At 35.0% G+C, this 17,353-nt stretch overlaps 1 protein-coding gene across 1 annotated transcript in view; it reads right to left on the bottom strand.

The window, feature by feature from the left end:
• The window catches only part of SEMA3E (semaphorin 3E), a 126,760-nt gene that overhangs the window by 58,039 nt on the left and 51,368 nt on the right, over nt 1–17,353 (bottom strand). The window contains exon 2 of the mRNA XM_058022912.1: nt 1,928–2,088. Within this exon, the coding sequence (XP_057878895.1) occupies nt 1,928–2,088 (161 nt within the window). The remainder of the gene's footprint in view (nt 1–1,927; nt 2,089–17,353) is intronic.

Below are 17,353 nucleotides of genomic sequence, written 5' to 3'. Positions count from 1 at the left end.
AAGAAAAGGTCAAAAACTAAGCAAGACACGTTAAACATCAATTAATTAAGAACTTTGGCAATAATTAATCAACCACTCTCTCAACTCCAGGAACTTTCTCCAATGTATCTCAGCAGTTAAGGATTCCTATAACAGAAATGTCTCATTCCACACTTTTGCTGATAAAGTTGTAAAATGATCATACTTTCCTTTACTATCCATGCATGAGATCTACTCTGAGTGAAACAGCTCATGCCATTTGTACTCAAGGCAGATAGGTCTCAGTGAGATCATGTTTCTAAAGGTGCCAGACAAAGCTTCATTTATTTCAGTTTCTCATCTTTAGCATAAAAAAAGGCAAGAAGAGTTTTCATCACTTTGCCATACTCTACACAGGTCTCCAGACAGAGAACATGGTTTCAGAGTAAATGACTGATATTCCACCTAAAAACAAGAAGGGGAGCAATGAGCTTTGAGTGTGTCCAAATGGGATGATGGTGGTTGGACAGAAGCATGAAGTGCTCTATCCTATCACTCCTCACAGATCTACTGCCAAAGAGGGAAGAAGAGAGTGGAGACAAAAAGCTTGTTTTATAGAAAAAAAAATGCTGTTCTAAATGTTTTTATATCTGCGAGCTCTAATATCTTGTCACAGGATATTAATAATTTGTATCAAAGTGAAAAGGAATTAGCTTATATCTCACTGTTGAGGAACAAAGCTCAGTATGTAACTCGGCCCCCTGAGGAATTAAATTCTGGGCGATTTTTTTTTAATGTAGATAAATTCTCAAAGAGCTTCCCTGAATAGATTCATATCCCTTAACAGTAGTGGAACATGCTAATTATGCTTGGAGATAAGTAAAGACACTTACGGTAAATTTGGTCAGAGTGTTGACATAAGAATAGTGATATTCACTTTAAGCAAGAGGCCAAGAAAAAAAAGATTTTGAAACATCACTGGTCAGTGCAGTATAGAAATCAAAAATATTTCCTCCAAGACTTTATTTTATTTTACTCACTTTTTATTGCAAGTAAATGAAAATACATCAAAACACATTGGGAAGATTTAAAAAAGTAGATAAGGAAAACACTGAAATATTTCAAGAGATCATTTATCTGCATTCCAAATGGTTGAACAATGCTCCTGCCAGCTTCCCTTGCCACTCTACTTTCCAAGGGCAGAAGTGAGTAAGTAATCCAAGGCTCACATCAGCTCAGCCTCCAGCCTCTCCACTTCAGTTGTTAGTTTGCCAATCACTTGTGGTTTCCACAATGTTCTGAGCTCTCTGCCAGGATTATGACTTAACCCACCTTTCTCCCACAGACCACTGAGTAGCCTTCAAATGCCACTTTCAGTCATTACATAATAGCACCACTGGCTCAAAGCAATGCAAAATCCAGTTTCTAAAGGTTAATAAAACCCAAAAAACTTTCAAGGTTTATGCTACTATTTAAAACTTTTTATAGTTTACTATAAGCTATTTTTTAGCATATAGTATGCTATATGCTAAAAATATAAAATGTAAAAATATTACGTTATTTTTTATTTATGCTATTTTTTTCCTTCAAATTTTATCTTCTGAAACTCCCCAGAAATACAAGGGAGATATTATTCCTCAATAATGTAGTCAAGATAAATCAGATGTCTACAAATGCGAGGTGCTCTATACATCTGTAACCATGCTGAAATTCAGTGAAAAATAGTAATATGACTCCCAGTATTTTCATACAGAGTGAGCCTTATGGGTGAAGAGGGGACAGAAAAAAATGTAATTAGTGCATTTTTCTTAAATATAAATATGGCCTTAGAGTTCATGCACAAAACACCTACAAAACTACATTACCTCAGCATGCAAGTTCTAATATCCTGTGCTACGTGTTGCGACATGAAGTGACTAATATATATAAATATATACTATAAATGTACATATATGGCTTTTTACTCCACCTCTCGGTAGTTGTCGCTGATTCGATCCAAGCTGAGGGAATACAAGAGGTCTCTTCCTCCCACGAACAGTCGCTCTTGGTACTCATCCAGCAGCATTACGTGAAGTCCAAGATATCCAAACGGGCTACGAAAGACTGACGTCCTGTTTAAATCCCAGAGCTCTGAAACACAATCAGAGTGCTTGTGATAAATACCAAACAGCTTAGCTTTCATGGCTTCATTTTCATGTCCTGCTAGGGAACTGGGCGAGAAGTTGTGGGACATTAAAATGCTAAACGTATAATCTTTGAGTAAGAAAGAGACACGAAACACCCTGGAACAATTTTTAAACTAAGCCGGTTATACAGGAGGCTTGTCTCTGAGTTTTTCCGTCATAATCTTTATGCCTAAAATATGAGATAGGGAGAGATGAAAATTAGTTTTCTCCTATACATTTTCTGAAAAGGAAAATGTACTTTGTGGAATTCACATTCTCTGAAAAAAATCCCTTCACCCAGGATTTTTCTCCTGGGAAGCTGAGAAGCCTCAGAGAAAAGGAAAACAATTCTTATCTCCTTTGCTTCTCCTGTGTTGTGCTCACATGTGGAATGTGTTTGGAGATTGTTTACCCACAGGTATTGTTTCATTGGATTCTGCTGTGAGTTGTTTTGACTCAATGGCCAATCAGGGCCAAGCTGTGTTGAGCCTCTGGAGAGAGTCACAAGTTTTCATTATCTTTTTAGCATTTACTAAGTATCCTTTCTGTATTCTTTAGTATAGTATAGTACTCTTCAATATAATATAATATTATAAAGTAATAAATTAGCCTTCTGAGAATATGGAGTCAGATTCATCATTCCTGCCTTTGTTGAGGCATTCCCTGGAAATACAATAGTACTTCTTAGAACAATAACTGCAAATGGACAAAAACTGAATGAATTAATGGAAATTGAAAAAAAAAACCATACTGGAAATTCTGTCTTTGTCTTTCAGTTATGTCAAACTCCAGGTTTTCAATGTATACACTATTTTTACCTGGGTTTGTATTTTTAGGAGGATGGCATTGCGGGTTTTAAGCTTAGCGCTGTCTTCACTTAGTTCACTGAGTGTATTGCCTCTAAATTCAGTGAAAACAGTATGAAATCTGTGAAATGCATATGAATAATTTTCCAGCACTGATTTTGTCAGGAAATGCACTGACCTGATATGGGAATCTGAGGTTTAGCTGTACATCAACTAGGCTAAAGCCAGTTCCACTGAGAAAAGGAAATTCATTCTGGGTAATGTTGCAGAAACTTGAATTCAGGCCTCAGAAAGCAAGAAAGAGGCAAAACATGGGGATCTCTGCACTGTGGTGCACAGCAGAATCTGGCTAGCAACAGGTAAGAAAGGCTGAAAATAATTTTGTTTTCGAGAAGCCTCAAAAGGAGTCATTTGAGAGAGTACCCTCAGACTCCCTCCAAAACAACAGAGCTTGGACTGGGGGAAAGCAACTATGTTCTTATGTCTGTACTGCGGCAAATTGTTTTATTTTGAAGAAATCACTTTTGGTAAAACTAATCAAATATGCTTATCCTCTCAGCTTTCCATAAGCATATTTTTTTCATTTGTTTGCTTGTGGTACTGAAGTTGATATTGTAAGAAGTGGAATTGTCTCTGAGCTAGAGAAGAAAAATGAGCCCCCATCCAATTTGGAGGCTCCTGCTCACATGCCACACCAGCAGTTATGTTCATTTGTCCATGCTTCATCTTAACAGCAACATAGAAGACACAGCTGATGTTCTGTAAGCAAGAAATTTAATGCTCGAAAGGGTATCAATATAATCCAACAAATTGACAACATTTCTATTTTTTTTAAATTATTAAGTATATTGTGTGCACGATTTCAGTAATAGGATAAATATGTTTTACTCCATTTACTAGGTAGGCTGAGTTCAGGTCACAGAGGGTAAAAGTAACTAGTTTCTGAAAGTTGTTTCCTTAGATGATGAAATTTACATCAAAGGAGTGTACTAAAAATTCAGCCTCTCATATGATGTCTTTCTCTAGTGATTTTCAAACAGAATCTATTAAATAGTTGTACCTGTGTGTGACTGGCCTCACTTAATGAAAATGGAAAACTAAGTCACAGTGAGGAACATCATGATGAAGAGAACAAGAGACTTTTTTGTCTAAGCATTGCATACTAACCAATGGATAGATACACATTTTTTGACAGTGACACGCTCAGCACACAGCTGCACAGCAATGTGGAAATGGTACTTTCAAAGCTTGCTCTTGCCAAGCAAATGAGCAGATTGCTGTTTTGGAAGAACATCTCTTGTTTCTGAACAGATTAGAAATTAAATGAAAGCAGAGCTAGAAATATATTTTTGGTCCTAAATAAAGCCAGTTTTTATTTGCAAGAATATAAATCATTCAGTATATTTTATTTTTTAATCAGTCTTGGAGTGAAAAGATTTGCATTTTAATTCTAGTTATATACAAGCAACAAAGGGTTATTGTGGTAGCTTCCCCTGATTTATTTTCATGTTATCCTGAAGGCAAATTGTTCATAAATGAGACAGTATTTCTTTACATAGATCAGAGATATGACTCATGTGTTCTCATAATGATGAACAATTCTCTACCCGATCACATAAACTGATAACTGTTCATATAAGACTCAGTCCCACAAAGCACACCTGCAAATCCTATTGTCTTAAATGGAAGTTGAGAATATTAAATATCTTTCAAGACAGGACTTGCAAAAAGAGATGTTTCTAAGGCTAGGTCCAGCAAGCTACACAGACACGGGGTTGCTGTGGGGATAGAGAAAGGAATAAGAATGAACCTGCCATCTGAAAGGGCTAGAACCCAACAAGTTGGGTTTGGTGAGTGATTTTTTATTGAATCACAAATGTAGCAATATTATGTAGATCCTTTGACAGGTGGTAGAATTTCCATGTGTTATTGGATACATGAGATATTAGGATAATGCAGCACATCCTGAATGCCTAGAGGATGAATTGTATATCTGGGAGCCTAAAACAGCACTTGAAGCTTGCCATTTCTAGGCAAGTGAATCTCATCATGCTGTGGTTTGTTGTAAATGACACAGGTTTTTGTGCTATGCCCCTTCAGGAAAGCTGGTTGGCTTCAATGTAGTAAAGAAGGTGTACGGCTTCTGGATGCGCTGCTGCCTCCACACATAGCACAGCTTTCATGCTCACACAAATGCATTGTTAGCTCTTAGAATCACAGAATGGTTTGGGTTGGAAGGGACCTTAAAGATCATCTGGTTCCAACCCTCCTGCCATAGTTTCTCCAAGACCAGGTTGCTCCAAGTCCTGTCCAACTTGGCCTTGAACACTTCCAGGGAGGGGGCACCCACATCTTCTCCGGACAACCTGTGCCAGTGCCCCAACACCTTCACAGTAAAAGATTTCTAACATCTAATCTCAACCTAAGTGTCACAGACATCTTTTGTGAAAAATCCTTTCTTTAGGATTTTTCCCTCTTCTGGAAGGCTGAGGCCCCAGAAAGTGAATGTAAACAATGGTTATCTGCTACTGTGGAATGCAACAGGTGCACCTGTGACTGGCCCATGTTCCATGTTTACAATTAAGGGCCAATCAAAGACCGAGCTCTCTCTGGGACAGATCAGAGAGAGCTTCTTTATGATTCACTCCTTTTTCTATTCTTATCTTAGCAACTTCTGAACTTTTCTCTCTATTCCTATTAGCATAGTCATAACGTAACATATATCATAAATTAATAAATCCAGCCTTCTGATCATGAAGTCAAGATTCTCATCTATCTCTCACCCTGAAACACCCATGCAAGCCCAGTAACACCTAAGCTCTTACAGTTTAGAGCCATTACCCCTCATTAGATCATGGAAAAGTGAAAAGTTGTGAAAAGTTTCACTGCAGCTCTCTTTAGTCCCTTTAGATACTGAAGGCTGCTATAAGTTCTTCCTAAATTTTTCTCTTCTCCGGGCTGAACAGTCCCAGCTCTCTCAGCCTGTCTTTATACTAGAGGTACTCTGGTGCTCTGATCATCTTCGTGGCCTCCTCTGGACTTGCTCCAAAGAGGTCCAGATCCTTATGTGGTGGACCCCAGAGCTGGACACACAGACAGCCGCACTTTGCAGCGCTGAGTTGCACTCAGTCATTGAAATCACAACACAACTTGGGGTGAGGCACTTGGATTCAAAGTTTTGAGCAAATTTCCTCAAAATCTACTTTCAGTTACTTTGAAGAAGCTTAAAGTCACCTTGAAAAAACAGATTCCTTGAGGTGTCCACAGTTACACTCCTGATCATGCTGATAGCCATTAATTAAAAAATCAATTTCTAGACAATGTCTAAACTTGATGATAACCTAGAAAGACATTGTTCCTTTACATAATATTAGGATTTAATGTCCAGATTTATCTGGGCACATCTAGCACACTTACATGGTGTAAGCACAATTTTCTTCAACAATCTGGCCAGAGAAAATATAGTGCTATCTAAAATTTTAAAAATATTCTAAGGGCTAAATCAGTCACCTGAGGAATAGCAGACATGAAGTCAATTTCATTTTCTAAATGGATTAAAATGAAGGTTTTTCTACTTTTGTAACGAGGTCTGATTACAAGTTATTAGCTACCAGATTGGTAGGGAAGGATGGATGCTTTCTCCATTTCCTGTTGAAGCTGTGCAACAAAATATATAAATATTTAATATTTAATAAATGATGCAAAATGTTCCAGCCCATGGGTTAGAAATCCTTGGCTTCTCCCTCACGTGGGAGTGACTAAGGGTTTCAGCTGAGCAGAACCCTGCCTTTTACTGAGTTTCTATAGGTTTCAGTGACAAAAATCCCCAAAAACAAAAACCCAAAACCAAAATAGAAACAAACAAACCACCAAAAAAAGCTACTTCTTCTGTAAAGATCTTGCATTAAGAAGCAAAAAGACAGAAACACAGAGGATGAAGTATTCAGGGTGAATATATTGCTAGTATTCAGCACATAGAAAAAAAGAGAAAAGGCCTTTCCTATTTTTTGGTAAAAACAAATCTTCTGGAGTACTGATCCATAAATTTGAGAAAATGTTATCTTTTGTGCTATAGTGCTTTACAATTTTAATCTAAACTCTCAAGACCATAACTAAACTCACCCTGTTGCAGTACAAACAGCATTTTACTCAACAAAGGAAAGACTGCTTCAATATTTACATACTCCTATATGGCACTTCACTTTACCTCTGAAAGCTTTAAAGCAAGTCTGCACTGCTGAATTACGTTTCATAAGAGAACAAATCTTATTTCTTTCTGTTTTAAAAGCTGAGAACAAACCTGATGGTTTGCTATCTGTCTGACAGAGCTTGCTGGCAAATGTTCAGACTGATCTTGCTTACCACACCATCCCTTATAGCAGATCTACTTTGGTGAATGTATTCATACTGTATCCTGTTTGACAAAATGGATTCTATTACACACTGGTCTAACAATGTTAATTATATTCCTAATAGGCAATTTCTTGGATATTTTAATGAGTTATTTTATAGTTCTAACTTCTAAGATTATTTTAGAGCAGTCATTTCTTCAATTAGAAAAAAAAATTGTCACTCTATTTTTGTTAAAATGTTTTTAAAATAAAAATTATTGATAACTTAAATATCCCTGGAAAATTAAATGCAAAAACATCTCAATGGTGCCCCACAGCAACCAGATTATAGTGCCATTTCATTTATAACACATTCTCAGAATTTAAGCATATTTTGAGTACTATATAATTTTGGACCTTCAATACAGACAAATACCATTGCAAATTTTTAACCTTTTTTTATTTTTCTCAGGGAGTGACAAATCTGCTGTTGCTCTGCTCTGCTCTTCATAGCATTACATCATCACAACTGCACATGTCTATTGCCTTTGCCCTTTTTTGCCCTCATAAAAATCTTTAGCTCCCCTTTTAAATTCTTCAGAAATATAGTCTCACCTCCCACACTAGTTCATGCTGCAGATCATTCTTCCAGCAAAGATGTTTTCCAGATGCAGGGCACTGACAAATGAGCCCACATAAGGTGGATGTCTCAGTGCTGCTCTACAGGAAGAGTTAATGGCTGGGGTTGCCTTCTGTCCCCATCAATAATGTGAAAGGCCACTGATATAAAGCCTAGGTAATGTGAGCACCTGAATGACATCTTATGCTTCAAATTATTGGCATAGTCCTAAATACAGATACTGCAGTGGAACAAGTTTTACAAGAACTTTGTCAACCTTATGTAATTTTAATTAATTTAGCTTTTTGCTATATTGCTGACAAGTGATAACAAAATCTGCTTACAAGTGGCAAGAAAGAGACAGAAACAAAAATGAGAAAAAATAAAAAGAGGCATAGAGGAGAGCCTGAAATATCTGTGACACAGTTTATGAACTACAGGTCAATTGTAAGACCAGGTAATATATGTATCTTCTGTTATAAAACACTGGTACTTTATGGCAAATATTTTTTGAGGGTACTCTAAAGACTCATCCATCACAAGGACAAAAATATAAACTTACAAGTGGCTGAATCTTTTTGGACAGGGTTAAGACCTCTAACTGGCAATATTTTATATAAAACTAATAGGAAGCAGAAGATTTCTTCCCAGGCGAAAAAAATAGAGAATAAAATTCACCTAAATCCCCCAATTCTGCTGAATATGAGATTGACAATTTTTACTTTTCTATGTTTACATTCCTCAGTCAAATATAACCCTGTAAAGTAATTATAGAATCACGATAGGGATTGTCAGGTAATGGAAAGTTGCATTAACTCAGGTCAAACAGCAAGGAGCTGAACTGGTTGGGAAGTAGGAAAGGGAACAGTGTTAACTGGCCAGAGCTGGCCAAAGTAAATCCTCCTGCAGGAGAATCGCTAGCAAAATCTGGGCTAAGAACCATAATAGCAGAATTAATTGAAAATAGTAAACAAACTAAAAAATCCAGGATAGTACTAATGCTGAAAGACACCACCGTAATTTTTAAATGCTTTTCTTGAGATAACTTTAGTGTTTTACTGGGAGAAGATGAATCAGCAGGAGATAGGATTAAAAGTCTGTGAGGGAGACTGAAGTATGAGCTTTCACTGCTTGAGGTTTTATCTGTGTGGCTGCCAGGCAGATGCCTCAGAAACTTGGCAGAGAAGGAGACAGAAAGCAAACTCCAGTAACAATAAGCAAAAACCCATTATTCCATAACTACTTTCATATGATTCAACCTCTGCTCTTAACAGCAGGTGAGTTTGGCTGTTGAGCTTTATTTGGGGGATGTAATTGGCTTCATGAAGGGAGCTGGTGCAGCAAAGCCCATGAATAATTGTGCTTATTTGGTTCTCTTCCTCTAAATGTTCTGGATTTAGTGATGAAGTTTAAATTATAGTCAAAACTTCAAACAAAATCTTTGCCTGTCAGTCTGTCGAAATTACAGAGGCAAAAGTTTCTGAAATTAAAAGGTACAGTTAGGGGAGACAAGAATAGTTTCAATCTGTATGCAAGACAAAACACTCTTCTGGGTTTTTTTCATCCTAAGAATATAGGAAAAACCTTAAACTGGAACATATAATAAATCATAGGAAATATTTTTGTTTCTTCTCATTCTACTCAGATAATGACAGAAAATATTCTGTGTAGCTTGGAAGCTCTTAACACAGCTAACCATGACAGCTCAAATCCTAATCCTTGACATTTCCATTTCAAACTATTATATGCCACATACATACTGTGATATACATATATTATGTCACATCTGGCAAATACTTGTTTTTTTCTTCCCTGGTAGCAAAATAACATATTCAGCTAGCAGCACTGTAGCTGGTTTGGCCTTAGTCACTTAATAACAGAAATAGAACCATTACAAAAAGACCAGGGTTTATAGTATATGAATAATATAGTATAGTATATGCTATATTTATACATATTTTTTTTTAATTTATTTATTTATATATATATAATATAGTATATACTGTTATGTATATTACATAACAGTAAAAACGTATACTTACACAGTATTTTATAATATTTTTAGTTCTTGCTGGAAATTTCTATGGTGTACATCATTTTAAGGGAAATCACACACCATCTTCATACAAGCTGGGTTTGCACCAATTTTAAGATACATTTCTAGATTTACATGCCGGTCCAATAAAAAATATCTGATGTTCAATTTAATGTTACTAAGGCTTGAAAAGAAATTAAATTTATTGTAATAGAAACTTGATGGTTTGGGTTTTAATTTTGTCTACCTAGAAATGATGGGTGATTTACAGATTTTTTTTAGAAGAAAACCTCTTGCTAAGTCAAATGAAAGCAGTTACAGAACCTGCTAAACAGTCATGTATGTTGAAGTTACATTTGTTTTCTGACGTTAACACATTTGACCCTACCAATTTTTGGACTTTACAGTTGTTTTTTACAGCAGTAAGATTGGATGGTTTCTCATAGTAGGCCTAATTCAGAGCTCATCTGCCATTTTTCCCGATTAAGTTCATTAATTTTGACCTAGGTAATCACACCAGTATAGATTAAATAGATGTGGAGCAGTATAGGGAAAATAGTTTTCCTTCTACATTTTATCTGAACCTGAGAAACAGCAGACAGAGAATCACTCAGAATGAGAAGAAATTTTCATAATTTCAGTGTCAAACTACTATATAAATGATGCCTACCATTCATTATGCTTTTGATGATGGTATTTAATTTTCAACAATAGTAACAATTTAAAATATTTTAAATTAAGCTTACTATATTTTTTCGGTATCTATTTCCTGTTAGAGGGATATTGCTTGCAGAATGGCAAAGATTTTTTTTAATTCATTTCAGTATTAGATAGCAAATTTTGGCACTCATTCAAACAAATTTGCTATGGTAAATTGACATACTCATTATACCATTATACTCTATTATAAAAACACTTGTTTAGCTTACCAGTGGGATTTTTATTGGAAAAGGTACATGCATCCCCAAAATGCTGTCTGACAACACAGTTGAGAAATGTGGTTGTGACAGAAAATATCAAACAATTGCTTATGCAAAATGGTATAACACTGTGGCTATTATGAACTCCCAGGTCTCAGTGACCTGCATAATGTGGCTGCCTAAAATTTCCTAGTGACTTCAAATCCTAATGATCCTTTTTTAGTGAAGCATTTTACGAGGTGATAATATATGATAAAGTTATGGATAATAATATCTTCATCAATATTATAAATTTCTTTTTAAATGGTAGACTGTATGATAGAAAGGTTCAGAAATGTGTTTTCCTATTAAAACACATTTCTATGTCTTAATAGAAAAAAATAGCAGAAATATAAACTGGAATTTTTTGTTGTGCAATTATTCCAACCTATGGAAAACACAAGCATACATTAAATATTCTTTGTGAACTTTATGCACTTCATCCAATATACCTCTAAGGAAGTAAGTACAAAAAGTAAAGTCTTTTTAAAATTCTACTCACAGAAGATGTTTTACATTATGTATAATATCTTAATAGTGTTAGCAAGTGAAATAATTGATTTATAAAACTTGAGTTTTAGAAGGTACATATGGTTCAAATAATCACAGACCTCTGCTGATGAAACACAGACAGTCCAGTCTCTTGAGGACCTGATTTATTAAGGTGTACCACTTACTACATGGTTATTACCACACCAGTATGGGAAGAGGAGAATTCTTCCTATGGAGAGATCCTGTGTTTTGACAGAAAGAGAATCTGGTGCTTTCATTTAAAATGAAGATGCCAAGAGTCAGGGGTTTATGCTATTCAAAATGACTGTTAAATTGAATTTCCCCTGTAAAAGATGGATTAAAAGGAGCTATCTCATGTGATTTTCAGCAGCATATGCTCTTGGGCAGGATGGCATGTGATTGACAGTGTATGTAAGGCTATCTGGAGTCATCAACAGGAAAAGAAACAGAATCGAGGAGAAAGGAGGCATTGTGAGAAAAGCAAAAGGCAGAGGGAAAGTCGAAATGGAAATAACTAAAAAGATGAAAGGAAATTTTCAAGGTATTTTTTTCCTGTGAAATAAATTACTCACAGCATATGCAGAGTTCAAGACTGTATTCCACAGGTGAGTTTAGAAAGATTTGCTACAGCTCACACTCTGAAATAAACTCAATTTTCCCTGAGCATAGAAACTCTATAAACAGAGTGAATAGAGTTCTCTAGAAATAAACACTTTGTTAGTCCGAAGTTTGTTCTTTTAATTGACCAGAATATCCTCTCTGGAAAGATTTAACTCAAAGGAAGGAGATGTATTCAGCTGCTACATCAGTGTCTTTGGAAAGCCTACCTCATGTGAGTTAACTGGCACTAATACATTCATGCTTTGACCCTCCTTTTCCTGATCCATCTCAAATACTTTTAAATATTAATGAAAACTGAATACACCAAAGATCTTCTTGTTGTATTTATTTTAATTACCTTTTTTAAAAGAATTATGACACAGAGCTTTATGAATGAATTCAACCTCATATATTGCAGGGTTGGATATGTCATATTCAGCTTTTGTTTTGCTCAAAGTCAGGTGTCTAGTTTAAGGTATTTATCTAGCTGTCTTTTTTTATCAGAAAAAAGAAAGAGGTGTTCCCAAACTGCATTTTAAAATTCCTGTAGAAGGGCATTCAAAAAAATATAATCTGGAAGCAGTCATTTCTATAATTCAGATTTTAAGAAGGCAATCTAAATTTTAGATACATAATGAACTTCGAATAGAGTGGATGAATTCCACTCCAAAATGGATTCTATAAATTAAACCAAGGCTGTATTTTATCAGTGTTTGCAATTTTAATCACTGCAGCAATGGGCAACACATAGAAATATCTATCTTTGTTTTCTCTTCCATTTCTCCTCCCAGTATGCCTAATTTTCTTTAAAATTCTGGTTAAGTAAATGCCTTGGAAGAGAGAAACAGAAAAAAGCTTTATTTCAATAGTTTAGGACATATTTGAAACCTCTCAGAATCAGCAATGCTTTGCAAATATTAACAGACAAAACATTCTTCAGCCATTTGACTTGGAGCTGGTAGAACTCAACACACTTGATCTTAAATAGTGTAACTGGAGAATAAAAGTTAATAATAGGGAGCTACTAATGGTCAGGTAACTATTATAAACTGTACTATTTACTGTTGCATATTATCCTCAAACCTTCATGTTTATGTCCACCCATCCTGCCTTTCCCTTTCCCCCAACAGTATTCATTTTTTTCTGGTGGGTTTTGCAAGACAGAAAAGTGATAGTGCTTGTTTAGAAGTTTATTGTACTTTGATGTAAACATTGTCGTTCCTCATGCCACATTTGATTATCCAATGGAGTCATACAATAGACTGTACTGAATTCCAGCTGTTGTTTGTGCTCCTAAGCCTTTCAGGTGCTTTTAGAAAAATTCCCAGTGATAACAAAGGCCCCTCTTACAGTGAAGAGAATTCTATGATACAACAGAGAAACAAGCTCCTGAAATTACAAGTGACATCTCTATATCCTTACTTGACTCGATGGTAATCATAAAAAATCTCCCATAAACCTCTCCCACTTCAAAATGGAATGTTGTCTCAGTATTACTCTGTCCTGAATCGTTTTGCACAGGATGTAAAAATACTACACACTTATGGGTGTTCCTTCATTTGTTCTTTCTTTACTGTAATTTAGAAATTCACCTTCATCTTGATTCTTGATTTAACACTGGGGCCTAATTTCAGATGTTTCGGGGTCAATCTGTCGTTTTTACTTATAGCTGGCTTTTCAGAAGGCAGAATGTGAGAAAATTTCACTAATGTCCTTTATTTCTCACAAGGGCTATTGATGTTTAGAATTATAGACATAGTATGAAAATGGAGGATTGATACATCTGATTCATTTTTTGTATACTGAAGAGTGGTGCAGAAGTTCATAGAGATCTAGGGATTAAATCCTAGATACAGAGAGAGCTTTGGGTTGGAAAGATCCTTCAAAGATCATTTACCACAACCCCTGCCAGAGCCAGGGACTGTCACTGCTTCCACCAGCTTGGTAACATGAAAAAATAATAATTTCAATATTCACAAAATTCTCCAGGGTTTGAATTTACAGTGAAAATCTACATGATTTGCACTGATCACTCAGCAAGTCTGCATAAAACTGCTGGACAGTTAATGTTTTGAATGCAAGTACAATACAAGTCCTGAGAATTTGCCCTCAGAAAAAAAGGAGCAGGACACACAATAATATTGGAACTGGGAGAGAACATTTTTCAGATTCTAAAAGGATTTTTAAAGATTTTGGAAAATGTTTCCATTCCAAACTGGAGTAAAAACTTCAAATACAGAGCATTTTCAAACAAAAATAAAAATCCAGTCATTTTCCCAAGGATAGAATGATTTTGATAATTTTACATATTTTATTTTGATCAATGCAGTCCTTTGTTTTTATAGTAAGTCAACTAACATTTCAAAACTAAATGTTCTTAAAACAAAATAGAAGTCTTAATTTAAAACACGCAAATGTCCCTTTTTTTGCCAAAATATTAATCAATGGAAAAAGAATTAAATATCTGTAATTTCATAAGGCTGTAATTTCATAATTTTCACAGAGGAAAAAAACACCAAAATCAAAAAGCAAAACTAGAATCTGTACAGCTAGCAAAGAACTTCTACAACTTCTGCATACCTTTGAAGTATCTCTTATTAACGCTTCTCTAAGAAGATGTATCTTTAATAAAATTTAGCTATCTCCAAAAGCTATAGAACTTATGAAAAAACTGCAATGGATTTTTCATAGTAGTGTGTACACATTGAAAGATGTAGAGAAAAATTAATATAGAAGACAAAATTCAGAATCCTTTCACAAAATTACACGACAATTTCTAAATACCAGCTTTTGAGGTATGCTGGTTAAATCCAAAGTAATTGTCAATATAAATATGAAAAATGTGAAGATATTATATTAGAACTATAGATCCCAAGTGCTATATACCTAATCTGACAGCAATTTTCTTTCTTAGAATAGAATAGAAACAGAGATTTATAATCTGCATATTATTTACAGGCATGGGACTATCTGAGGACAAATTAATTTTTTAATACCTGCTGCCTATTGCATTAGTATTTATACATCAGGATACAATTTTCTATGCCTGACACTAGGCAAAACATGTAAAAACACCATAATGAACTGTATGAAATAACTTGTCACAGAATAATGTATTTATCAAACTGTCAGAAGTAAGTACACCTAGGAATTAATAGGTCCAAAATATATATTATTTAACTGAGAGCTATTTAACTGTTTATATTATTTTTCATAAATACTTTAGAGGAAAATGTTACACTTAAGTAGTTCTGCCACATTATATAAGCTTAACTAAAGTTCAGGGGAATTTTCTCTGTTAAAGAATTAAAGAATTGGGTCATATTGTGACACTTGTAGAATATTATAAAATAGTGTTTGATCTGAAGACAATGCGACATTTCTTTCAAAGATGAAAGAAAGGAGGCAAAGCATTAGAAAATACTCATACATGTAAATGAAAGTGCAATATATCTGATTTGTTTCTGCCAGTGTTAATCACATAAATACCTATTAATTTGTTTCTGATTTCAACAGGCTCTCCTGCAGATGGATGTATTTCTCAATAACAACATCTCATCTGGCAGCCACTGAGAGACCACACAGGACATGATGTGTGCTGTAGGTATAGCACAAGAAAGCCCCCCCAAAACAATTTCATTGCATCTTTTGCAATCTCATTCACTTGTCCAAATTTAGTGTATGATAAGTATCAAACATTCCCTACCCATTTTCCACTGTTGGAAGAAATGGAAGACAAAGTTGTTAAAGCACAGATCAATAACATATATTTGTTTTCTAAAAAAAAGAAAGGGAAAAGTAAACAGCAAATCCTGCAAGGACAAGACAAGTCATTGTGGTGGGTAATTTAGCAATAGGGATATAAATAATGTAAAAGTCAGATCTATTAGTTCCAGAATAATCTGCAAAGGCAAGTGGTGGAATTGCTAGTAGATGAGCCAATCAAAAAAGATAGGAGGAAACAACTGACAATCTGTTCTAGTTAGTGGGGAAAGGATTAGCTATCTTCCAGGTTATTTTCCCATCTTAATTTTTCATAATATAATTTACTAAAGAACAAAGTTTTATACTAGCACAGGATGTTGATACCAGATCAGCAGTTGGATGTGTCACATTTGCAAGTAAAATATTTCTATGCAACAGTAAAATAATAAAAAAAAAGAATATTTACATTCATCTCCTCAGAAAATATTCATCCAAGGAAAATATTCTGTGCCCCATAGAATGTGTGTTTTTGTGCATGTGTGCAGGTACATTTATATGCATACACAAAATGTTATTTCACACAAAGCTCTCATTTTTTAAGAAAGCATAGCTCAGCATCTGAAAGTATTCTAATAAAGGTACCAAAAATGATAGCTATAATGAGAATCTATCTTTCCAAAAGCAACCTTGGCTTTTCCTTTTCCTGTTTCAACTTCTAGTTTTTTGAGTTGTTTTTTTTCCTTTTGAAAAAAGTCTCAGAGATACTAGTACAAAAATAAAGCTCTACTCTAACATTTGTTAAAATGCTTATTTATACCTACACATTCCTATGCACGTCTAGCCTGGTGCTGCTATTAATGCCACTTGACAGTAACTATTTTTTTCTGTTGTTATGTTTTTTGTCTATGCCCATCACCATTACCTGAATAGCTTTAAAAATGCTAAACAGGTATTGGAAACAATTACTTTTTCTTCCCTGTAGAATTTAGCATTTTGATGATTCATAGGTCAGATAGTCAGTGGAATTTTCAGTTTTCTTTGTTGCTCTATTTAGAAGGTTTATAAAGATCAGAAGACAGGTCCTTTAGAAGGATTTATTGTCACTGAGCATCTGTTGGTGGTTTACTGATAAGGATTTACATGTCCAGCTCCAGTAAAGCAGCAGTATGGATGCTGTCTGTGTTGAAAACTGGAGCTGTGGTGTTTATGCATATGCCTTGATTTTGTCAAGGCAGCTGTGCCTTCCACCAAGTCAGCTGCCCCTGTTCTTGCATTTATACCAAAAATATAAGCATCAGCACCTTGACACAAATTACATGTCTTGAAATGCCATCGTCTGCTTCAAGTAACTTGTACTAAAGACATCTAAGGAATCCCTTCACGTTAAATATTTACCTCCTTTTCACATTCTTTTGTCAGAGAGCTTTAAATGAAGAATCCAAGTAGGGCAAGTCTACAGAATAATAATGTAAATAGTCAGAAGTTATATTGCCCAAGAGTTCTAAGAGATTTGGATTAATTTTTGCTTAAACACCTTTGTTTTTTTTTTTTCAATGCAACCTAGTTTGGCTTTTAGTCACACAACACAACACACAATTGCATATCAAGCTACAAACTCTATGAAGATGCAGGTAATTTTTCTTGACCATTTTCTTTCTGGAG

Source organism: Melospiza georgiana, chromosome 4 (genome assembly GCF_028018845.1).
Source record: "Melospiza georgiana isolate bMelGeo1 chromosome 4, bMelGeo1.pri, whole genome shotgun sequence".
Classification (NCBI taxonomy): Eukaryota; Metazoa; Chordata; class Aves; order Passeriformes; family Passerellidae; genus Melospiza; species Melospiza georgiana.
The sequence above is the reverse complement of the archived record's forward strand: the minus strand, read 5'-3'. Positions and strand labels throughout refer to the sequence as shown.